This window comes from Physella acuta, unplaced genomic scaffold, assembly GCF_028476545.2.
Source record: "Physella acuta isolate Inbredline_101_S28 unplaced genomic scaffold, ASM2847654v3 ptg000824l, whole genome shotgun sequence".
In the NCBI taxonomy this organism is placed as follows: Eukaryota; Metazoa; Mollusca; class Gastropoda; family Physidae; genus Physella; species Physella acuta.
In genome coordinates this window covers 578,778-604,615 of record NW_026732342.1, presented here as the reverse complement: position 1 = coordinate 604,615, position 25,838 = coordinate 578,778, and the positions used below count along the sequence as shown (strand labels likewise).

Below are 25,838 nucleotides of genomic sequence, written 5' to 3'. Positions count from 1 at the left end.
TTTGGAGTAAAGTCCCTTTAAAAATGGAATCTGATAAGAAATGGTTTATGACAATATATAAACTCTTATTTTTTTAAATTAATTTTCCAATCAGGGAAAACTAAGTGTATTTTTGTGTAAACGATGTCTGGCATACCGACCGACTCCATTGCTCTTTTAAATTTCTTCGTTTTTAATCCAGAGTACGGAACAAGAGAAGGAGAGGTAGGTAACTTGAACTTGGGGTAAAACCTTCCTTTACTTTATTAAGTTATTAAATTTATTATTATTAAGTTTAGTTTAGCGTCGTAAATTCGGCCAAAACTAGTAATATGGGGGAGAGTGAATTTTAATGAATATGTATTTAAATAATAAATATAAGGGGTAAAACCTTATTTAGTATTTAGCGTCGTAAATTCTGCCAAAACTAGTAAAAGTAATAATGTGGGTAGGCATTCCGACTTCCGCTGTTTCGATTCGGTATTCAACATCCGGACTTTTCGATGCAGTCTTTATAAAAACTCGCCCTTTTCCAAAGAATGCCGAATCTCACTGTTGGAATCGAGTTTTTAGAAATATTCGATATAGATATTCTAGTGTAGTCGTATTATATGTTTCAATTAGAAAATTACCGCCATTATGACAATCTTTAAGCCGAAATCGATCGCACGATTCTAATGAGTTTATCTCGCGAACATGTCCCGTACGGTGCTGTCACATTTTAAATAAGTTTACGTATTAAACCCTTTATAAGTGTCTTGCCATTAGTTGTAAGTGTCCATTAAATAAACAAATATTATTATAATAACGGTTTTATGGCACTTACTACTTCTGCTTACGAGTTATCATACATGTCAAATCCCCGAGCTAGCGCTTCGGCCTTGACAACGCCATGGCGTCGGTTTAGCACAGCATTACCTATTATCGATAAAATACGCGCACTAATGCCAATGACGTAGTTTTCGAAGTTGGAAAGAATTTAAATTGTGGGTGGCACTGTTAAAACTAGATAAAATACGTTGATCAAGTTATCTATTAAAACCGACAGGCAAGAATCTTAGGCTTACATTAAATAGTGTTAAGCATTTCACACATACCTACTTACTTAGATTTAAGGCATTTTAAGGCTAATACTAATAGCCTTTAATATACTATTATACTTTATACTATAAATAAGTTATAGGCCTATTTCTTAGTATAACTAATGCTATATACTATATGTATCGATTGATAAAGTAAGTCTGGGCCTATTATTGGTTATGATAAGCAAAGAAGCTTGGTGATAAACTTATTTAATTATTTGTAATAATTATGCTTATGACATTAGTAAATAATTAACAAAAGGTGCAGCAATTGACATGGGGGGGGGGGTACTAATTAATAAGGCAGTGAATTTAGAATGACATGAAAAAGGCATGATAATTATTATTCATAATAATTTAGGATACAATTTTTACATTTAATAATAAAAAGTAACAAAAAACAAATAACAACAAACAATACAGATTTCAATCACTGCATGTTGCCAATATATATATTCATATAAGCAGATAGACAGGGAAGCTGTAACTTCTGATTTGGTACAAATTAACACTTAGCTTAATAAACTTTTACAAGAATTTAAGGTTTTTCTATTGATTAGTAATTTAGTTGTACCAAAATATCAATAGGGTCTTATAAAGGCCCTAGTATATTAAAGTAGTTTCCCTTTTGGACCTGTCAATCCATCATCCATAAAGCAGCTGAAGTAGAGTTTATCTGTTTCTTGACCCATGCACATGAAGTGATGGTGTGGTTAGCTCTCTGCCAAGCTATCTTTACTTTCCCTTGGGTCAGGTACTCATCTGAGCTTGGTGGATGCTGCACGTTGCACAGACAGACTCGCCTGAGATCTGAGCTTAAGACTTGCATGTTGGTAGTTGGGTGCTTTAACACACCATCCCTAGTTTTATTTTTCAGCATTCTTCTTATTACATGCTTCAGTATCAATAACCAAAATGTATCCTATCTATTATAGTAACATTCTGGACATATGTCCGTTGCAGTCACTATAATTACTATAAAAGGGTGCAACACCCTTTCAAAAATTCATAGGACTTTTTAATTATATGCAGTCATACTTAATATAATTTTTTTCTATATTTCTATTGCCCCCACCCTCTAGCAAAGTTTCAATTTTAATATTAAAAAAAAAACATAGACTTTCAGTCTGCATATTGACCTATATAGAACAGCACCCCTCACTTTAATTTGGCTAGATTAGTTCTAATTATCCTTCATCAAATTTTGATTTTACTTTCATATTTCTATTGCCCACACTCTCTAGCACTAATGTGCAAAGTTTTATAATTATATCTCGAATAGCAGCAGTGGTATGCAAGCCTAAAGCCAATCACACAATTAAATCCGACGTTACAGTGATATATAACAGGTTTAATACATAACTTTAAAAATTCATATAAAAAAAACTATTAGGCCTAGAATGATAAATTTGGTATTTTTTTCAATGGGGTATATTATAGGATTAATCTGTGTACATTTTATCATTCTATGGTAATTAGGAAAAATATCCCAACATTCCTATAATGTGGGGAACATATCAATTAAATTATATAGGCCTAACGGTAATCTATCGTTTTGGGTACGTAAAATCGCCCGCGGCTATTAATGTACGAAAACGTTACGTCATTGTCAAGGCTGTAATAGAAGTGTATTGTGATATGTTTGTGTCAAATATTATAGATAAATGAATAATAAACCTAAATCAATGGCTAAATATATCAATATAGGCCAGAAATTAACTTTAAACAGCGGTGTCTGCAAGCAAGATTTGTTTTATAAACAGCAGCCATTTGTAAAATAGAGTGACTTCCGCCTGAATCTTGCGCTATATGTCTATAAAAATAAAACTTTAACAAGATGGCTGCTATAGTAAATGAGCATGGTTGCATCTGTTGGAAACATCGCTGGTGTTCATTTATTACTGAAAAGTTTTAATTCAATTGTTTAAAAACAGGTACATAAATGAAACAAGGAAACATTTTTGTATTTTTCAAAACATAAATCCTCCTCAAAATGTGAAATAATTATTAAAATGTAAGGAGTCACCTGTTTTTCACATTACTAGTCGCGGGCGATTTTACGTACCTAAAACGATAGATTACCGGCCTAACTAATATTATAAATATGAATATAGTATAAAACCTACCTATAGGCCTGTTGTATATTCTACTAACTCATATTATGAGTTAGTAGAATATAGGTAGGCTATATTCAATATACTTTAGCCTACCTATAATTATAATATTTGATTTATTCATCTCTTCAGCTCTCCATCTCTTCCTGTTAATACTTGTGCACGGAACAAAATAAATGCTCTGTTTCCATGATATTGTCTGGTTTCTTGAAACAACTGCTGCCTTGTAGTTTGTTCTTGGTTGGACATAGGCTATGGAAGCAAATCCAAAAAGAAAAGCAGGCTGAAATCGGAGTCAATGGCCTCAATGGCGCATAACCAGTTGACACGTAAAGCTTAATTGTGTTGGAGGCGTGGTCGAGTCGGCAAAAAGCTCATGGTTGATAAATTCGAACAAAGTCTCGAGTTCAAACCCACTGGCAGATAAGTCTCGATCCCCTTCAACACTAATAATTAAGAACGAAGAAGAAGAAGAAGAAGTCTGGTTTCATATTGCTCAGGCTTTCTCTTGCCAAAGGTGAAATTTATAAAGGAAAGTGGAACATCAGTTATTTTAATGGACAAAAAAAAACTCACTTTACCACAAACACATTTTGCATTGAATATTTATTGAATCCTAAACTATGTTGCAAAGTCATTGTAAGGTATAAGCTATAAATAAATTCTACAAACGTTTTGGGTCCAGAACAAGATTTTGAAAAGCGGTTTGCCGTCACTCGGATACATGATTCTCCTTTTTGCAGAATTAAAGGTTGCCATATTCTTTCACTGAGTTCCCTTGGTCACTAGCTCTTCAATCATTTTTCCAGATATTGTTACGTGAAACAAAATTATGTGTAGGGAAAGTTACCTTGAACCGAGAACAACTTGCAGGGTTTTCAACACACACTATAGGCCTAAATCATTGGGGAAATGAATTTATTAATAAAATATACAAATGTAAAAAAAAAAGTAATCATAAAACTATAATGATATATCGTATGAATATAAGATTAGGATAATCACTGAATAGAATTTGATTCATTAATTTGAGGAGATAATAATCTTTTGAACTAGTGTCTGAACCACTAATGAGTCTAATGACAAACATATCTACTTACCTAAATAAGATGTTCAAACAAAAAATATGTAAGCCTACTAATTAATCTTTAAATTAAAATGGTTTAATTGATATTGAAATACTCACTACTTGATGTCCTTACATCTAGATCTAGAATCTACGGCTGGCTTAAGTCTAGTTTTTCCGTAGATCTAGATCTAGAATCTAAATAAAGTAAATTTTATAAGTTTAGGCCGAGAAAATTGTATATATTTCATAGCGTACATCTTGATAAGTAGATCTAGATCTAAATCAAATTTGAATGAAATAGTTCATTTCTTTATATTCTAAAATGGAAAGATGACTCCATTAGTTTTGTTTTCTTTCCTTAGTTTAAACATGTAGCATGTGACGTCATTGTTTATTGCATTCTTGTCACTACAATAAACACTTTAGTTAGAAATGTGTTGCTACATTCGAATATGCCTTTTTTTTTATTTTCCTTCTTTAAAAAAATTTAGTTTATACATTTATAACATCCACCATATTATTTTCAACAAAAGTCTGTATCTTTAAGTTCTCCATATATCATTGAACATACTGATCACATTGTCGAAAAATATTGCGGACAGAGAGAGAGAGAGAAGTGCGCACATGGTCTTTTATATATTAGGATAATGGGTATACTTTGCAATCCAATAAGTAAATTAAGAAATCTTATTAAAAATTTAGTAAGCCTAGTTAGTAGTTGTATTTAGCCTAGTTAGTTGTATTGTTTGGTTTTATTCAATTATTAATTAAACATTTTCGTGCCAGTGGCATTCAGTTTAGTTAGGCTAAAAAATTGAGGGATTAGTATTAGCTTGTGAGTATTGTAGCTCTGCTTTAGTGTGGCATTTTTTAGAATTACTGAAAGTTTGATCTTTAACTTTTTTTTTTTTACAAACATAAAGTAAATTTTCAGACTAAAAAATTTGGAATATCGCTAGTATTTTGGGCTGGAGTGGAATCACGTTTTAGAAACAAAACTTGTTCATATTTTCCGACTAACAAAAAATCTATTCTTAAGTGAATTAACTCCAATTTTTCCCCACACTACACTGTGTAATGTTTTGTGACATATTTGCTGGATCACAGAGTTACTACAATTTTTCCCCACACTACACTGTGTAATGTTTTGTGACATATTTGCTGGATCACAGAGTTACTACAATTTTTCCCCACACTACACTGTGTAATGTTTTGTGACATATTTGCTGGATCACAGAGTTACCACATCAGTGGGAGAGTAGGGAGATGTTTGCTTGCATGACTGACCATGTGAATGTGCTACGAGAATATTTCCAAAACACTATTTACTAGATCTTGGACCAATCTAGGTTGAATAAGTCTAGACTACTCAACAAGAGCAGACCTAAATTATTTAATTACTTTATTACTATTCTTTTTAAGCAATTAACTCTCACCAGTATGCAATACTATTTTAGTAATAGTTTAATTGAAAACATAATGCAATTACATCATGAACAGATTGTACAAGTTTAATGTTGGAAATAAAATACTTTCATCCTTTTAATCAATTATTTTAATTATAAAAATTATGGAGGGGGGGGGGGTAGTAGGCAGCTTTGGAAAAGTTATTTTCTGTCAATTTGGCTAGAGAAAGTTCAATATAATGATATGCTCAATTGCCTAAAATAGATGTCATTATACTGTACTTATAATGAGGGTACACCTGTTGCATCATTTTATTAATTAGTAGCAAACACATTATCTGTATAAAGTCTGGAATCCTTCCAACAAAAAAGTCTGGGGAAAGTATGGAATTTAATATCCTAAAAGTCGTACTAATCGTGTTACCACATATTGCTATTGCTGTATGTATAATTAATCTCTTTCTTTATCTACATAGGAGGAAAAGAAAATTTTATTTTACCATCCCCCTGAAGTTGATATTGACACAAAAATAAAAAGAGTTGGTTTAAGTGAAGCTATTGTTAAATTTTCAGAGTAAGTTCTAGTTGTGTTTGAATAATGTTCATGTTGTTTATCAGTTAGTACTAGTGTGTAGTATTCTTTGAATAATGTTCATGTTGTTTATCAAAGTTAGTACTAGTGTGTAGTATTCTTTGAATAATGTTCATGTTGTTTATCAGTTAGTACTAGTGTGTAGTATTCTTTGAATAATGTTCATGTTGTTTATCAGTTAGTACTGGTGTGTAGTATTGTTTGAATAATGTTCATGTTGTTTATCAGTGTTAGTACTAGTGTGTAGCAATTTTAAAAAAATAACATTCATGTGGTTTATATAGTACAGCAGTTGTCAATAATTTTAAAAAAATAATGTTCATGTGGTTTTTGTGGTACAGCAGTTGTCAATAATATAAAAAGTTAAGTTTGACATGTTGAGTTGTTATAAACATTTGGCTTTGTCTTAGGACTTTTTCAGATAGACCATGCCAAAGTCTACATACACAGAAAACAAGGCAGGTCTTCTTAGAACCTGAACCATCCTTTTGGATGATAATGGTAGGTTCACTTGGCTGTCCTTTAATGGTGTGTGTGTATGTATATACAAATACACGCGCACACACACCCACACACACAACTTACTGTAAGCTACTTTATCCAATAAAGTGTTGTTTTCTTCAGACTGTGTCCATTCCATTTAAAGAAAAATCCCTTGATGGTCAGAAAGTGACGGAGTACAGAGATGACCATGTCCAAGATTCAGTATTTGAGGCCATCCTAGGACAAGCATATAAGATGTTTAAAGTAAGGCCATCTTTGGACAAGCATATAAGATGTTTAAAGTAAGGCCATCCTAGGACAAACATATAAGATGTTTAAAGTAAGGCCATCTTTAGACAAGCATATAAGATGTTTAAAGTAAGGCCATTTTAGGACAAGCATATAAGATGTTTAAAGTAAGGTCATCTTTAGACAAGCATATAAGATGTTTAAAGTAAGGCCATCTTTAGACAAGCATATAAGATGTTTAAAGTAAGGCCATTTTTTACAACTTCTATTTTTAGCGCAATATCCATTCTGGAGAATTGCGTTTATTAACCCGTCATTTCTGGATGGATGAATGTGTGTCCGCAGCTTTAAGTCGTATCTCCTCCTCAACGAAGCAATATCGATGACTAGTTCCAAAAGCAATTATGTTAAGCAAGTTACGAGGATGAACATAGGGTTTCTTTCATGTATTTCCCGGAAAAGCAAAAAAAACCTCGAAAAAATACAGTTTTTGGCCCATATCTCGGCAACCAGACCACTTAGCGACTTGAAACATGTACCAATCGATTCCTGCCATAATTTAGAACAATATTGCCGAAGAAAGTTTTCAAAAATATCCTTTCGTTCGGTCACAAAAAATTTTTTGAATTAATTAAAATTTGGACTGAATTAGTAGGCATTTTTATCCAACCACACCACACGCGTCATCACGTTCAATAGCTGCGTCATCACGTTCAATGGCTGCGTCATCACGTTCAGTAGCTAGGCGCGCAATGGTTTTTAGTCATGTAACTCTATTGTAAATAAAACATGTATTTTAACCAATGGTTTTACTAACCCTGCTCTTGATTTACGCTACGACAGAGCTATTTTTAGATAACATAAGGAAATTGCGCTTAAATGTCACTAGACTTTTTAATTAACTTGTTTTATTTGCAAAAAAGATTTTTGTTTTTTATTTTCAGTATTAAACCCAAAACAATTTTAGTACTAGATGGAAGTCAACTTTGATTATTCTTAACTTTGTTTTTGATACATAGAATGTACATATGATCTTAAATTTGTTGAACCCACAGCTGTTTAATGGAACTTTCACTACAATCCTAAACCGAGCAAACGGGGAAGTAGAGGCTTTAAAACAAAGACTGGAACATTTCTACAGCAAAGTGAGTCCATTTACTATTTTTATACAGCCATATTTTGGAAAACCACTCTAGCTAATTATCTTTATATCTTTTTAAATAGTATTTAAATTGCTATAGCTACTTTAATGTGTGAGGCAATGTTTTAATAATGTGGGCGACTACATACTTTATGTAGCGAGTTGCGCAGCTTGCGCCGTGACCTTTGTTGCCATGGTAATCATGGCTGTACCTTGAACCTGAAGTTCTTGCTTCCGGTTGACCTTAGGTATTTAGGGGCCTATCAGTTTATGCTAATGAGTAGAGCCCACGGTCTACATTTAATTACGAAGGGGTCCTCATCTTTACGATAAGATGTTTTAAAAATTAATCGCGTTTTATTTCTTGTATTTTGTTTGAAACATCACCAAGGATTAGTGTGCTCAAATATAAGGTAAGTTTGGATAATTAATTATATACTTAAAATTTAAAGTCAGAGAAAAGTATATTAATGATTCAAGTCTAAGGGTCGAAAAAAATTAATATCTGTTAAAAAATTATGTCTTAACCCTCCACATAGGCAGAAAAGTCGCCCTCGAGTAAGCCTTATTCTCGCGCCAAATTCCCAGTAATTATTACATAATTAAAATATCGCATCTCTTGATATCCGCTCTCTGATATTAGTATTAGTTATTCATTGTCACTTAGGCCTTGATTCTAATTATAATTTTATTAGTTTAAGTAGCCTACATACTAAATTATTACGGTTGAATAGGTCTAGATCTAGACTCTAGACTGTACATTTACTTTATTTTTAGATCTTTACATAAAAATAGGCTATTAGATCTTGATCTAGCTAGATCTACTAATTATATTCTACATCATCAAGAATAGATTTAGAAAAATCTACTGATCTAGTAACTAGAATCTAGACTTAGTAAAAAAATTAAAAAGAATCTACTAGATCTAGATCTAGATTTAGTATTTAGATCTAAGATTCGAGTGATCTAGATCTAGTAAAAATTAATCTAGATCTATTAAGAAATGGACTAGTTAATTTTGTTTAGGGCCTAGATCTAGTAGTTACAATAAATATATTATATTTAATATAATGTTTATTATTTTATTTTTGCAGAAACTTGCATTCTATTTCATCCAAGGAGTCTAGATCTAGTCTAGATCTTGTAAAAATAGTAAGACATTGTTATTGTTAAGATTAGATTTAGACTAGTTCAGGCATAATTCTCCATCAAATAGGCCTGGCCTAGGCCTATATATAATGTATATATAATATATCTATAATACTAGGCCTATATATAATTTTTTATAAAGCCCTATGCTATGCCCTCTATTATTTCAGCAGATTATTTAGACCTCTTTATTAAGGCCAGTTTCAGCACTTAGATCTAGTAATTTTTTTAAAATATGAAGTTAATACTAGACTTATAGCAAAAAAAAAATAGGCCTATACATAGGGCCTACAGCTTGAGTAAATTTGTTTTCCTTGTAAATCTTATTTGCTTATAGGCAAGACTAACCCAGTGTAAGGAGGATTGCTAATGACCTAATGTAATCAGAAACTTGATGGCTGAGATAAAGCGGCTGAGGAGAACAGAGGCTTGTGAGTGGATTAGGTTGGTGGAACTTGTGTACAGCCCTATCTATGTTCAATGTCTCAGGTGGAAGTTCATTTAGTAAGTATGGAGGCTGAATTTATTTCTAATTTTTATATTTATTTTATATACCTTGCAATATGTTTAGCTAAATATATACTTTGTGAAATGGTCTGCTTAATTCTAATTCCATTTGCCCTTCTCTTTTCAGGTAGTTTTCATGGAGATCCAGCTTTTATTCAAGGCTCATCTTAAAGAGAATGATGTGGCTGCTGGGACATAACTTAAGTCTACATTCAACTGCTTGCAGATCTCAAGAAGCCTGGGGTTCTCGTCCAGCGCTGCAAGCACTCAGGCTGATTGGGAAGTTAATTTCTGGTCCTTTGATAAAGTTGATTTACAAGAACGCAAAGTGGCGATCAGTTGTACTCTGTTTCTTAAAGTCATGGAAGCGTTGTTGACTTCTACTGAGCCTTTCTTGGTGCGACAGCTGGAGAGGTTTCTGATGGGAAATCTGATTGGTGGCCAGTTGACTCATAAGTGGGAGCAAGGTGATCAGGGTGTGTCGCAATACAGTGGAAGGACTATTGAAAGGGTGCCAGCAACAAAACAAAAGTCAGCTCTTTACACCATAAGCTACTGGGCAGATGATTAGGATAATGCTGAGAATCTGTCATCTGGCAGAATCACTGGTTGTTGACTTGCTTTGTAAGAATCTTGTTTTTCTTACTGAATAATTGCTAATCAAGAGTTACAGAGTACTTCTTTCATTTGTAGTATACAAATTAACTTTATTTTTTTAACATTAGTGTTTCAAAGTTGTTACTGAAAAAATGCTTGCTGTGAATTGTAAAAATTTTGAAAACTAACACTAACAATGTTTATAATTAAGTTTTGTTTTCATAATGTAAAAAAATAATTACATTTTAATTACGTAACTTATTTTTCAGGGTAATTTGAATCAGCAAGATAATCCTAGAATCATTAGTTAAGTGCTTCAAAAATGTTGGTCCAAACTAATTTAAACTATTTTCTTTTTCAGTTTGATCACTCAAGTAGCAACGCTTTTTAAAAATGTATTTCTTTTCCTTATATGTGCTAATTGAAATTGTATCTAAAGATTAATTACAATTGATACCTTAGAAAATTGTTTTTAAACACTAAAGTAATCCAAGAAATTAGTTGTCACTAATTATTTTTTTTCCAGCATGGGTGTTTATTCCTTGATAATTAATACTATTTTTCTTCTTGAAAGGGATCGTAATGAGACGAGGCTGATTTCTTGTACTGTAGATTTGTTTCTTCACACTAATTATGATTATGTAACTGTTTTACATTACTATGTTGATTGTAGATTATACAAAGGCTAAATTTAGGTTGTCGCTATGTAATTTATTTCTTTGCTCTGATAAACATATTTTTAAATTATTGCAAAAAACTTTTGTTTTTTACTTTGCCATTCTCCTAAATGTTTCTATTTTATTAGACAAAATCAAAATTCATGTGGTGATCTGATAACTGTATTTTAATAATTTATATTTCTTTTAGCAAACATTGAAATGTCTGTATTGTCAGTATTGTTACATTGAATTGTTTACTAGTAATAAATAAATACTGGTACACACTTTGACAGCTGTTTCCTTTTTATTTTATAATTTTATTATGGCCTACTGATATAGACACTGATATCAAGTACAAAGGGGTGGGGGGGGGGGCTGAAAAAGTAACGTCAAGGCAACCAGTTGCAACTTTCATTTATCATGTAGTGTGTGTGTGTATGTAGGTCTACTCTACTTCATCTACCCAAGTAATATCGTTCATTACAATAAGAACGTGTGCAGTGTAATATGTGCTTGTGCATTTCTATAATATAATAATAGTAGTGAAGTAACAGTATTAAATATTAATAATTCGTTTTACAATAACTAGATCTAGTTTTATTTTAAACCTACATTAATTTTTTTTTGTACATGGAACAATAAGTCAATATGTTATGAGGCTGACAATGGCATGTAATTACTCATTCAAATCACATTCAGTCCAGTATAACTTAGGCTTTAAGCTTGATTATAATTTTTTAGTTTTTCAAAAAATGCGAATCCCGGATGATGCAATAAAATTATAATTTTTTAATTTTTCGAAAAATGCGAATCCGTGATGATGCAATGAAAAAACCATCGGTGCCAACTTTTTTGTTTATGTAACATTGACTTGAATGACGAAGGTCTAAGCTGTTTTAGCCACGCCCACAATTTTTTAAAAGGCCATATCTTAGCTCCTAATTAAGCTAGAGACACATAATTGGTATCAATGTGTAGGGAAAAAAATACTGTTTTTTTGTGGTATAATTTTATTTGAAATTAGTGGAGTTTAAAAATTACGAGCAACAGCCTACTTTATGCTAGCAATTGACATAAAAAAACTTGAATATACAAGCAAATTTTACAAATGCTTACAGTTTCCTATGGTTGCCTTTCAGTATTTGTTGACTGTGAAAATAGCACATGGTGATATATTGGATATATTCAATGGCATTCACTTCCTGCCACTGGACAAGAATACTTACCTGCGCATACAGTGTTTTATCAACAGCCTAGAGGCCACTTTCCCATTCCTTAAATATACAGCTTTTTTATACAATGAAAAGTTAGTTTGGTAAGTTAAACCCATCTACAGCTTTTTTATACAATGAAAAGTTAGTTTGGTAAGTTAAACCCATCTACAGCTTTTTAATACAATGAAAAGTTTGTAAATAATGTAATTTAACCTGTGACTTAAGACTGATATGAGGAATGTTTGTAAATAATGTAATTTAACCTGTGACTTAAGACTGATATAAGGAATGTTTGAATAAAAAAAGCAGGAGTGGCCTAGAACAGGAAGACATGCGCATCATGTACAAGTACCTGACCTCCAGCCTCTTCCCCACATACATGGAGCAGGAGCTACATGGGGTACACAGCAGAACCTCTAGTGGCTTTGGTCACTATGGCAAGTATGTCCAGCTTTTTTCTTTCATTTGGTCACTATGGCAAGTAAGTCCAGCTTTTTTCTTTCATTTGGTCACTATGGATTTTTTCTTCCTTCTTCTTTGTTAATTATCTTCATTCTTAATTGTAATGTTGGGCAGAATTTCCTCGAACAGAATGAAGTGTTACATGTCAAGATGTTATACGGCATCAAGGCTGTTGACTTAAATTTCAGCCTACTTTTCTTTTTGGTTTAGCTTCTAAAGCCTTTTTCTAAGAACAAACTACAAAGCAGCAGTTGCTTCATTTTGTAGGTTTATACTTTGACCTCTTGTAGCATTATGACCTAACCTCCTATCTTATAGGTTTATGACGTAACCTCCTATCTTGTAGGTTTATGACCTAACCTCCTATCTTGTAGGTTTATGACGTAACCTCCTATCTTGTAGGTTTATGACAGGACCACCAGACCTGAATGATGACCACAACATGGGTAAGCTGCCACGCGTGTTTGTCAACACCGAGGAGTTGGATGAAGAGTGTTATTTGATCGTCTACACAGCCCTCAGTGCCACCATTTGCCTGCTGGTCAATGGTAAGTAGTTTTCACCTGCGTTTGTCCCGTTGGTCAATGTAAAAAGTAAAAGTAAAGTTCCCTTATTCAAACCTGACGGTGTATAGGGCAAGTGAAGTAGAGTTCACTTGTTTCTATGACCTCGGCATATGAAGAGATAGTGTGGTCAGCACTATGCCCAGCCGCCTTTACTTTCCCTGAGTTAGGTACCCATCAGAGTTGGCTGGTCAATGGCCAAGGTTTAAAAAGATGCTCCAGTGACAGCTGGACCAGTTTTTATATGCTGGTCAGTGGTCAAATTTTTACAAGGTCTGTGTGTAGGTTTGTGGCAAGTAATGTAACTTAATGTTGGCACTTCCAATGCAGCAAGTTATGTAACTTAATGTTGGCACTTCCAATGCAGCAAGTTATGTAACTAAATGATGGCACTTCCAATGCAGCAAGTTATGTAACTTAATGTTGGCACTTCCAATGCAGCAAGTTATGTAACTAAATGATGGCACTTCCAATGCAGCAAGTTATGTAACTTAATGTTGGCACTTCCAATGCAGCAAGTTATGTAACTTAATGTTGGCACTTCCAATGCAGCAAGTTATGTAACTTAATGTTGGCACTTCCAATGCAGCAAGTTATGTAACTAAATGTTGGCACTTCCAATGCAGCAAGTTATGTAACTAAATGATGGCACTTTCAATGCAGCAATTTCATTCAAACTTTATAAATATGGTCTTCTTTGATGACAATACATAATAACATTTATTAGATTTAATTAGAAAGACAATTTAATTAAAAAATTACTGTATTCAAATTAAAACTAGTGATAGCGATGGCTTGATTAGAGGGTCGGTGGATGATTGCACAAGGTGTGTTTACTATGAGCGAAGTAGGGGCAGTTAACAATCTTTTAGAGATGGCTGAACAGGTTTTAGCACAAATACTTTTTTGTATTGTCATTCACCCAGCGCCTAGTTCTTACAGACTATTAGGGGCAGATAATAGAGTTTTTAAACCTACTGATTTTAAAACAGTTTTAATAGAGGCCTTTATACTATTTATAGTGTGGACTACATATAAATAGCTTAAGAATTTCTAAAGATGAGAAAGTAAAACAAATATAAAAAGTCTTTCTAATAACAAGCTTTTAAATGCACTGAAAATAAGGAAATCATGCCATTCCTATATTCTACAACAGAAGGAGAGATAACTAGCTAGGCATGATGAATCTGCTTAGCTGTGGTTCACATTGAATACTTAGAATTGTCAATCGTAGAGCCGGTCGATCAAGTTAAAGTTATTAGGGGCAGATAATGGATTTTTTAAACAATTTGAAACTATGGGGAGGTAACAAGATCTGCTTGTTTTGTTTGCTGTCATCACAGACCAGGAGTGGGGGAGGAGGGCTTGTAAGTCACGGTCTCTTTCCATTCAAATTCAAAATCTTGTTAGCCAGGGCAAAATCTTCATTTTCGAACATAAATAATTGTCAACATGATTCCAATATTTAAAAAAACAATTGCTATTTGTTTTTAGGCCTCACTTCAAGTTTTAATAATACCAAAAGTACCCAAAATGCAACAATTTTATATTTTTAAGTAACGGTACGCCTACCACTAGCACAGGCTGTCTGGTGACCTACTTATAAGCCCTATTGTCTTTCACAAGTTACTGATAGTGTTTTAAAGCAAATACTTGTAGTCGCATCATTGGTAGTGTCCAATTCATAAATCAATTGCTAAAAAGTAGGAAGAAAAAAATAGAAAAAAACTTTCTAATAGCAAGCTTTAAAAGCACTGAAAATAAGATAATAAAATTATTTGCTTTCTTTCAATAAAGCTTTGGTTGCTAAAATATGTAAGAGATCTAATGACAACAACATTTTTATGAAAGGAAGCAAATGAGTTATATTATCTTATTGTCAGTGCATTACAAAGCTTGCTATTAAAAAGTTTTTTTCTATTTTTTTTTGCAACTAATTTTACCAGTGAGAAGTCCTTTAAATGTGCCTTTGTGTCGGAAACTGGACTCTGTTCTTGGGCCTCAGATGACCAAACTTGCATCTGATATTAGTGACCAGTACAACAAGAGGGTAGCTGCACTCAAGTAAGTGTGACAGACAGCACTCAAGTAAGTGTGACAGACAGCACTCAAGTAACAGACAGACAGCACTCAAGTAACAGACAGACAGCACTCAAGTAAGTGTGACAGACAACACTCAAGTAAGTGTGACAGACAGCACTCAAGTAACAGACAGACAGCACTCAAGTAACAGACAGACAGCACTCAAGTAACAGACAGACAGCACTCAAGTAAGTGTGACAGACAGTGCTCAAGTAAGTGTGACAGACAACACTCAAGTAAGTGTGACAGACAGCACTCAAGTAACAGACAGACAGCACTCAAGTAAGTGTGACAGACAGTGCTCAAGTAACAGACAGACAGCACTCAAGTAAGTGTGACAGACAGCACTCAAGTAAGCATGACAGTGGTCAAGTAACTGACAGAAAGCGCTCAAGTAAGTGTGACAGACAGTGCTCAAGTGAGTGTGACAGACAGCACTCAAGTAAGTGTGACAGACAGCACTCAAGTAAGTGTGACAGACAGCACTCAAGTAAGTGTGACAGACAGCACTCATAAGCGAGACAGACAACACTCAAGTAAGTGTGACAGACAGTGCTCAAGTAAGTGTGACAGACAGCGCTCAAGTAAGCGTGACAGACAGTGCTCCAGTGTTTCGCAGTACTCAGCAACCAAGACATCAACACTGATAAGATGCTCATTAAAAAGACTTTGATGGATGCTTTGACAACCCTATGCTGCAAGCCCTTAAGTCTTGTTGAACTCAGCTAACCCTGTCTTTATATGTGATATTCTTGTTTATTTAGCTCAGGTGACCCTGTCTTTAAGTATGTGATATTCTTGTTTATTTAGCTCAAGTGACCCTGTCTTTAAGTATGTGATATTCTTGTTTATTTAGCTCAAGTGACCCTGTCTTTAAGTATGTGATATTCTTGTTTATTTAGCTCAAGTGACCCTGTCTTTAAGTATGTGATATTCTTGTTTATTTAGCTCAAGTGACCCTGTCTTTAAGTATGTGATATTCTTGTTTATTTAGCTCAAGTGACCCTGTCTTTAAGTATGTGATATTCTTGTTTATTTAGCTCAAGTGACCCTGTCTTTAAGTATGTGATTTTCTTGTTTATTTAGCTCAGGTGACCCTGTCTTTAAGTATGTGATATTGTTTATTTAGCTCAAGTGACCCTGTCTTTAAGTATGTGATTTTCTTGTTTATTTAGCTCAAGTGACCCGGTCTTTAAGTATGTGATATTCTTGTTTTTTTAGCTCAAGTGACCCTGTCTTTAAGTATGTGATATTCTTGTTTATTTAGCTCAAGTGACCCTGTCTTTAAGTATGTGATATTCTTGTTTATTTAGCTCAAGTGACCCTGTCTTTAAGTATGTGATATTCTTGTTTATTTAGCTCAAGTGACCCTGTCTTTAAGTATGTGTATTTTAACCACATGAACCTGGCCCAGCAGACAACTGTACACATTGACCTCCAGAAAAGGTCAGGGGTCAACATTCCACATGACATTCTGCGCCTGCTAGGTGACATCAATGCAGATCTCACAAAGTATGTCATCTTCAAACTTCAATTACTGCATTTCCTTTCAGAACCTGCACCTTTTCAGAACCTAAACACACCACCACATGACCACACCACCACCTAACCACATGACCACAACACCACCTAACCACACCACAACATTACCACAACACCACCTGACCACATCACCACCTGACCACACCACCATTTTACCACAACACCACCTGACCACACCACCACATGACCACACCACCACATGACCACACCACCACATGACCACACCACCACATGACCACACCACCACATGACCACACCACCACCTGACCACACCACCACCTGACCACACCACCACATGACCACACCATCACCTGACCACACCACCACATGACCACATCACCACACCACCACATGACCACATCACCACCTGACCACACCACCACATGACCACACCACCATCTGACCACACCACCACATTACCACACCACCACATGACCACACCACCAAATGACCACACCACCACATGACCACACCACCACATCACCACACCACCACACCACCACATGACAACCTGACCACACCACCACCTGACCACACCACCATCTGACCACACCACCACCTGACCACACCACCACCTGACCACACCACCACATGACCACACCACCACCTGACCACACCACCACCTGACCACACCACCACATGACCACACCACCACATGACCACACCACCACATGACCACATGACCACACCACCACATGACCACATCACCACCTGACCACACCACCACATGACCACACCACCATCTGACCACATTACCACACCACCACATGACCACACCACCAAATGACCACACCACCACATGACCACACCACCACATGACCACACCACCACACCACCACATGACAACCTGACCACACCACCACCTGACCACACCACCATCTGACCACATCACCACCTGACCACACCACCACCTGACCACACCACCACATGACCACACCACCACCTGACCACACCACCACCTGACCACACCACCACATGACCACACCACCACATGACCACACCACCACCTGACCACACCACCACCTGACCACACCACCACCTGACCACACCACCACATGACCACACCACCAAATGACCACACCACCATACCACCACCTGACCACACCACCACCTGACCACACCACCACCTGACCACACCACCACCTGACCACACCACCATCTGACCACACCACCACCTGACCACACCACCACATGACCACCTGACCACACCACCACCTGACCACACCACCACATGACCACACCACCATCTGACCACACCACCACCTGACCACACCACCACCTGACCACACCACCACCTGACCACACCACCACCTGACCACACCACCACCTGACCACTCCACCACATGACCACACCACCACATGACCACATCACCACCTGACCACACCACCACCTGACCACACCACCACATGACCATCTGACTACACCACCAACTGACCACACCACCATCTGACCACACCACCACATGACCACACCACCACATGACCACCTGACCACATCACCACCTGACCACACCACCACATGACCATCTGACTACACCACCACATGACCACACCACCACATGACCACACCACCACCTGACCACACCACCACCTGACCACACCACCACATGACCACACCACCACATGACCACATGACCACACCACCACCTGACCACACCACCACATGACCACACCACCACATGACCACATGACCACACCACCACCTGACCACACCACCACCTGACCACATGACCACACCACCACCTGACCACATGACCACACCACCACCTGACCACACCACCACCTGACCACACCACCACCTGACCACACCACCACCTGACCACACCACCACCTGACCACACCACCACATGACCACACCACCACATGACCACACCACCACATGACCACATGACCACAACACCACTTGACCACACCACCACCACCTGACCACACCACCACCTGACCACACCACCACCTGACCACACCACCACATGACCACACCACCACCTGACCACACCACCACCTGACCACACCACCACCTGACCACACCACCACATGACCACACCACCACCTGACCACACCACCACCTGACCACACCACCACCTGACCACACCACCACCTGACCACACCACCACCTGACCACACCACCACATGACCACACCACCACCTGACCACACCACCACATGACCACACCACCACATGACCACACCACCACATGACCACCTGACCACACCACCACCTGACCACATCACCACCTGATTTCTCTCTGTTCACCAGAGACTGTGATGATGGTGAGACCATTGTTAAGACAAGTTCAGACTACTGGGTTGTGGGCAAAAAATCTGATCAGCGTGAATTTTATGTGGTCATCAACCAGAGGAATGCCAACCTTCTAGACATAAATGGTAGGTTGGTTAACATGGGAGCTATATGGGATGGTAGGTTGGTTAACATGGGAGCTATATGGGATGGTAGGTTGGTTAACATGGGAGCTATATGGGATGGTAGGTTGGTTAACATGGGAGCTATATGGGATGGTAGGTTGGTTAACATGGGAGCTATATGGGATGGTAGGTTGGTTAACATGGGAGCTATGGGGGATGGTAGGTTGGTTAACATGGGAGCTATGGGGGATGGTAGGTTGGTTAACATGGGAGCTATGGGGGATGGTAGGTTGGTTAACATGGGAGCTATGGGGGATGGTGGGTTGGTTAACATGGGAACTATGGGGGATGGTAGGTTGGTTAACATGGGAGCTATGGGGGATGGTAGGTTGGTTAACATGGGAGCTATATGGGATGGTAGGTTGGTTAACATGGGAGCTATATGGGATGGTAGGTTGGTTAACATGGGAGCTATATGGGATGGTAGGTTGGTTAACATGGGAGCTATATGGGATATAGGTTGGTTAACATGGGAGCTATATGGGATGGTAGGTTGGTTAACATGGGAGCTATGGGGGATGGTAGGTTGGTTAACATGGGAGCTATATGGGATATAGGTTGGTTAACATGGGAGCTATATGGGATGGTAGGTTGGTTAACATGGGAGCTATATGGGATATAGGTTGGTTAACATGGGAGCTATATGGGATGGTAGGTTGGTTAACATGGGAGCTATATGGGATGGTAGGTTGGTTAACATGGGAGCTATATGGGATGGTAGGTTGGTTAACATGGGAGCTATATGGGATGGTAGGTTGGTTAACATGGGAGCTATATGGGATGGTAGGTTGGTTAACATGGGAGCTATATGGGATATAGGTTGGTTAACATGGGAGCTATATGGGATGGTAGGTTGGTTAACATGGGAGCTATGGGGGATGGTAGGTTGGTTAACATGGGAGCTATGGGGGATGGTAGGTTGGTTAACATGGGAGCTATATGGGATGGTAGGTTGGTTAACATGGGAGCTATGGGGGATGGTAGGTTGGTTAACATGGGAGCTATGGGGGATGGTAGGTTGGTTAACATGGGAGCTATGGGGGATGGTAGGTTGGTTAACATGGGAGCTATGGGGGATGGTAGGTTGGCTAACATGGGAGCTATGGGGGATGGTAGGTTGGTTAACATGGGAGCTATGGGGGATGGTAGGTTGGTTAACATGGGAGCTATGGGGGATGGTAGGTTGGTTAACATGGGAGCTATATGGGATGGTAGGTTGGTTAACATGGGAGCTATGGGGGATGGTAGGTTGGTTAACGTGGGAGCTATATGGGATGGTAGGTTGGTTAACATGGGAGCTATGGGGGATGGTAGGTTGGCTAACATGGGAGATATATGGGATGGTAGGTTGGTTAACATGGGAGCTATCTGGGATATAGGTTGGTTAACATGGGAGCTATGGGGGATGGTAGGTTGGTTAACGTGGGAGCTATATGGGATGGGAGGTTGGTTAACATGGGAGCTATGGGGGATGGTAGGTTGGCTAACATGGGAGATATATGGGATGGTAGGTTGGTTAACATGGGAGCTATCTGGGATATAGGTTGGTTAACATGGGAGCTATATGGGATGGTAGGTTGGTTAACATGGGAGCTATGGGGGATGGTGGGTTGGTTAACATGGGAGCTATGGGGGATGGTAGGTTGGTTAACATGGGAGCTATGGGGGATGGTAGGTTGGTTAACATGGGAGCTATGGGGGATAGTAGGTTGGTTAACATGGGAGCTATGGGGGATGGTAGGTTGGTTAACATGGGAGCTATATGGGATGGTAGGTTGGTTAACATGGGAGATATATGGGATGGTAGGTTGGTTAACATGGGAGATATGGGGGATGGTAGGTTGGTTAACATGGGAGCTATGGGGGATGGTAGGTTGGTTAACATGGGAGCTATATGGGATGGTAGGTTGGTTAACATGGGAGCTATATGGGATGGTAGGTTGGTTAACATGGGAGCTATGGGGGATGGTAGGTTGGTTAACATGGGAGCTATATGGGATATAGGTTGGTTAACATGGGAGCTATGGGGGATGGTGGGTTGGTTAACATGGGAACTATGGGGGATGGTAGGTTGGTTAACATGGGAGCTATGGGGGATGGTAGGTTGGTTAACATGGGAGCTATGGGGGATGGTAGGTTGGTTAACATGGGAGCTATGGGGGATGGTGGGTTGGTTAACATGGGAGCTATGGGGGATGGTAGGTTGGTTAACATGGGAGCTATGGGGGATGGTAGGTTGGTTAACATGGGAGCTATGGGGGATGGTAGGTTGGTTAACATGGGAGCTATGGGGGATGGTAGGTTGATTAACCATGGGAGCTATGGGGGATGGTAGGTTGGTTAACATGGGAGCTACATGGGATGGTAGGTTGGTTAACATGGGAGCTATGGGGGATGGTAGGTTGGTTAACATGGGAGCTATGGGGGGTGGTAGGTTGGTTAACATGGGAGCTATGGGGGATGGTAGGTTGGTTAATATGGGAGCTATGGGGGATGGTAGGTTGGTTAACATGGGAGCTATGGGGGATGGTATGTTGGCTAACATGGGAGATATATGGGATGGTAGGTTGGTTAACATGGGAGCTATGGGGGATGGTAGGTTGGCTAACATGGGAGATATATGGGATGGTAGGTTGGTTAACATGGGAGCTATCTGGGATATAGGTTGGTTAACATGGGAGCTATATGGGATGGTAGGTTGGTTAACATGGGAGCTATGGGGGATGGTGGGTTGGTTAACATGGGAACTATGGGGGATGGTAGGTTGGTTAACATGGGAGCTATGGGGGATGGTAGGTTGGTTAACATGGGAGCTATGGGGGATGGTAGGTTGGTTAACATGGGAGCTATGGGGGATGGTAGGTTGGTTAACATGGGAGCTATGGGGGATGGTAGGTTGGTTAACATGGGAGCTATATGGGATGGTAGGTTGGTTAACATGGGAGATATATGGGATGGTAGGTTGGTTAACATGGGAGCTATATGGGATGGTAGGTTGGTTAACATGGGAGATATATGGGATGGTAGGTTGGTTAACATGGGAGCTATATGGGATGGTAGGTTGGTTAACATGGGAGCTATGGGGGATGGTAGGTTGGTTAACATGGGAGCTATATGGGATATAGGTTGGTTAACATGGGAGCTATGGGGGATGGTGGGTTGGTTAACATGGGAACTATGGGGGATGGTAGGTTGGTTAACATGGGAGCTATGGGGGATGGTAGGTTGGTTAACATGGGAGCTATGGGGGATGGTAGGTTGGTTAACATGGGAGCTATGGGGGATGGTGGGTTGGTTAACATGGGAGCTATGGGGGATGGTAGGTTGGTTAACATGGGAGCTATGGGGGATGGTAGGTTGGTTAACATGGGAGCTATGGGGGATGGTAGGTTGGTTAACATGGGAGCTATGGGGGATGGTAGGTTGATTAACCATGGGAGCTATGGGGGATGGTAGGTTGGTTAACATGGGAGCTACATGGGATGGTAGGTTGGTTAACATGGGAGCTATGGGGGATGGTAGGTTGGTTAACATGGGAGCTATGGGGGGTGGTAGGTTGGTTAACATGGGAGCTATGGGGGATGGTAGGTTGGTTAATATGGGAGCTATGGGGGATGGTAGGTTGGTTAACATGGGAGCTATGGGGGATGGTAGGTTGGTTAACATGGGAGCTATTGGGGATGGTAGGTTGGTTAACATGGGAGCTATATGGGATATAGGTTGGTTAATATGGGAGCTATGGGGGGTGGTAGGTTGGTTAACATGGGAGCTATGGGGGATGGTAGGTTGGTTAACATGGGAGCTATTGGGGATGGTAGGTTGGTTAACATGGGAGCTATATGGGATGGTAGGTTGGTTAACATGGGAGCTATGGGGGATGGTAGGTTGGTTAACATGGGAACTATGGGGGATGGTAGGTTGGTTAACATGGGAGCTATGGGGGATGGTAGGTTAGCTAGCATGGGAGCTATGGGGGATGGTAGGTTGGTTAACATGGGAGCTATGGGGGATGGTAGGTTGGTTAACATGGGAACTATGGGGGATGGTAGGTTGGTTAACATGGGAGCTATATGGGATATAGGTTGGTTAACATGGGAGCTATGGGGGATGGTAGGTTGGTTAACATGGGAGCTATATGGGATATAGGTTGGTTAACATGGGAGCTATGGGGGATGGTAGGTTGGTTAACATGGGAGCTATGGGGGATGGTGGGTTGGTTAACATGGGAGCTATATGGGATATAGGTTGGTTAACATGGGAGCTATGGGGGATGGTAGGTTGGTTAACATGGGAGCTATATGGGATGGTAGGTTGGTTAACATGGGAGCTATGGGGGATGGTAGGTTGGTTAACATGGGAACTATGGGGGATGGTAGGTTGGTTAACATGGGAGCTATGGGGGATGGTAGGTTGGCTAGCATGGGAGCTATGGGGGATGGTAGGTTGGTTAACATGGGAGCTATGGGGGATGGTAGGTTGGTTAACATGGGAGCTATGGGGGATGGTAGGTTGGTTAATATGGGAGCTATGGGGGATGGTAGGTTGGTTAACATGGGAGCTATGGGGGATGGTAGGTTGGTTAACATGGGAGCTATGGGGGATGGTAGGTTGGTTAACATGGGAGCTATGGGGGATGGTAGGTTGGTTAACATGGGAGCTATTGGGGATGGTAGGTTGGTTAACATGGGAGCTATATGGGATATAGGTTGGTTAATATGGGAGCTATGGGGGGTGGTAGGTTGGTTAACATGGGAGCTATGGGGGATGGTAGGTTGGTTAACATGGGAGCTATTGGGGATGGTAGGTTGGTTAACATGGGAGCTATATGGGATGGTAGGTTGGTTAACATGGGAGCTATGGGGGATGGTAGGTTGGTTAACATGGGAACTATGGGGGATGGTAGGTTGGTTAACATGGGAGCTATGGGGGATGGTAGGTTAGCTAGCATGGGAGCTATGGGGGATGGTAGGTTGGTTAACATGGGAGCTATGGGGGATGGTAGGTTGGTTAACATGGGAACTATGGGGGATGGTAGGTTGGTTAACATGGGAGCTATATGGGATATAGGTTGGTTAACATGGGAGCTATGGGGGATGGTAGGTTGGTTAACATGGGAGCTATATGGGATATAGGTTGGTTAACATGGGAGCTATGGGGGATGGTAGGTTGGTTAACATGGGAGCTATGGGGGATGGTGGGTTGGTTAACATGGGAGCTATATGGGATATAGGTTGGTTAACATGGGAGCTATGGGGGATGGTAGGTTGGTTAACATGGGAGCTATATGGGATGGTAGGTTGGTTAACATGGGAGCTATGGGGGATGGTAGGTTGGTTAACATGGGAACTATGGGGGATGGTAGGTTGGTTAACATGGGAGCTATGGGGGATGGTAGGTTGGCTAGCATGGGAGCTATGGGGGATGGTAGGTTGGTTAACATGGGAGCTATGGGGGATGGTAGGTTGGTTAACATGGGAGCTATGGGGGATGGTAGGTTGGTTAATATGGGAGCTATGGGGGATGGTAGGTTGGTTAACATGGGAGCTATGGGGGATGGTAGGTTGGTTAACATGGGAGCTATGGGGGATGGTAGGTTGGCTAACATCGGAGCTATGGGGGATGGTAGGTTTGCTAACATGGGAGCTATGGGGGATGGTAGGTTGGTTAACATGGGAGCTATGGGGGATGGTAGGTTGGCTAACATCGGAGCTATGGGGGATGGTAGGTTTGCTAACATGGGAGCTATAGGGGATGGTAGGTTGGCTAGCATGGGAGATATACTTTCAAATAGCATTTGTATATAATAATTGATATTGTTTGTCATTTTAAAATGAGTTCAACTCTAACAAATGTTGTTTTTTTACAGAGGAAGTGAAAAGACTTTGCAGTACATACCTAAATAGCATATTCTTTTTAGATTAACTTAGAATGCATACTGGTGATAACTTTGACATTAGAAATTTGTCTTATAAAGTTATTTCATTTGTTTATATTGAACAATGATTTTAGCATCTATTTAATGATATTTTTGTGTTATCATAATTTTGATTACATAAGATTTAGGTGTAATTGTCAGTTTGATTACATCTAGTAATGATTAAATGCTACTATAAAGGGCCGCCTTGATGTAATAAGGGCCATCTTGGTAGAGGACTTCTTTGTGCCTGAGATAGTCAAATAAAATAATTTGGAACTTTGTATGCTCAGAACATGTTCTATTAAGTCATTAATGTGCTGGAAAAAAAGGGATTTGACTAATCCCACAAGTAAGAATGTTTTGAAGGAAGCCAAATGTTTTCTACATAGCAGATTGAATGGTGCATCTGTTCCAGTCAAGCCATTCTTGAGAAAAGCTGAACTGAAATCTGTCACCCAGCCCTAAGTTGCTCTCGTCATTCATCACAATTCACAGCACAAAACTGACCAGACACACAGCAACCATGAAACAGACTGACCAGACACACAGCAACCATGAAACAGACTGACCAGACACTGTTACCATGAAACAGACTGACCATACCAGAC

At 39.2% G+C, this 25,838-nt stretch overlaps 1 protein-coding gene and 1 long non-coding RNA gene across 4 annotated transcripts; both read left to right on the top strand.

Annotated features, from left to right (window-relative positions):
* LOC131951722 (vacuolar fusion protein CCZ1 homolog) lies at positions 1–25,806 on the top strand. Of its 3 annotated transcripts, XM_059314086.1 has the most exons (13): positions 1–204; positions 6,127–6,224; positions 6,653–6,743; positions 6,867–6,989; positions 8,030–8,119; positions 12,167–12,342; positions 12,548–12,664; positions 12,711–12,722; positions 13,106–13,251; positions 15,213–15,330; positions 16,708–16,860; positions 19,147–19,274; positions 25,180–25,806. In XM_059314086.1, the coding sequence occupies exons 1-13, from the start codon at positions 124–126 to the stop codon at positions 25,233–25,235; spliced, it is 1,389 nt and encodes a 462-aa protein (XP_059170069.1). In that variant the 5' UTR covers positions 1–123; the 3' UTR covers positions 25,236–25,806. The 3 variants fall into 3 exon arrangements, with proteins under 3 accessions (XP_059170069.1, XP_059170068.1, XP_059170067.1); XM_059314085.1 differs by lacking the exon at positions 12,711–12,722 and having other exon boundaries at positions 12,551–12,682; XM_059314084.1 differs by lacking the exon at positions 12,711–12,722 and having other exon boundaries at positions 12,548–12,682.
* On the top strand, positions 8,276–10,492 carry LOC131951727 (uncharacterized). Its single transcript, XR_009388438.1, has 4 exons — positions 8,276–8,528; positions 9,210–9,267; positions 9,602–9,768; positions 9,899–10,492. It is a non-coding gene; the product is annotated as an uncharacterized LOC131951727 (long non-coding RNA).
* Positions 25,807–25,838: the final 32 nt, after the last annotated feature.

Excerpts from the sequence above, each read along its gene's own strand:
- LOC131951722 (XM_059314084.1), top strand. The coding sequence starts at position 124 with ATGTCTGGCATACCGACCGACTCCATTGCTCTTTTAAATTTCTTCGTT. Across the intron at positions 6,225-6,652 it reads GCTATTGTTAAATTTTCAGA|GACTTTTTCAGATAGACCAT; the intron begins GTAAGTTCTAGT and ends GCTTTGTCTTAG. Across the intron at positions 15,331-16,707 it reads AAGAGGGTAGCTGCACTCAA|CTCAAGTGACCCTGTCTTTA; the intron begins GTAAGTGTGACA and ends TTGTTTATTTAG.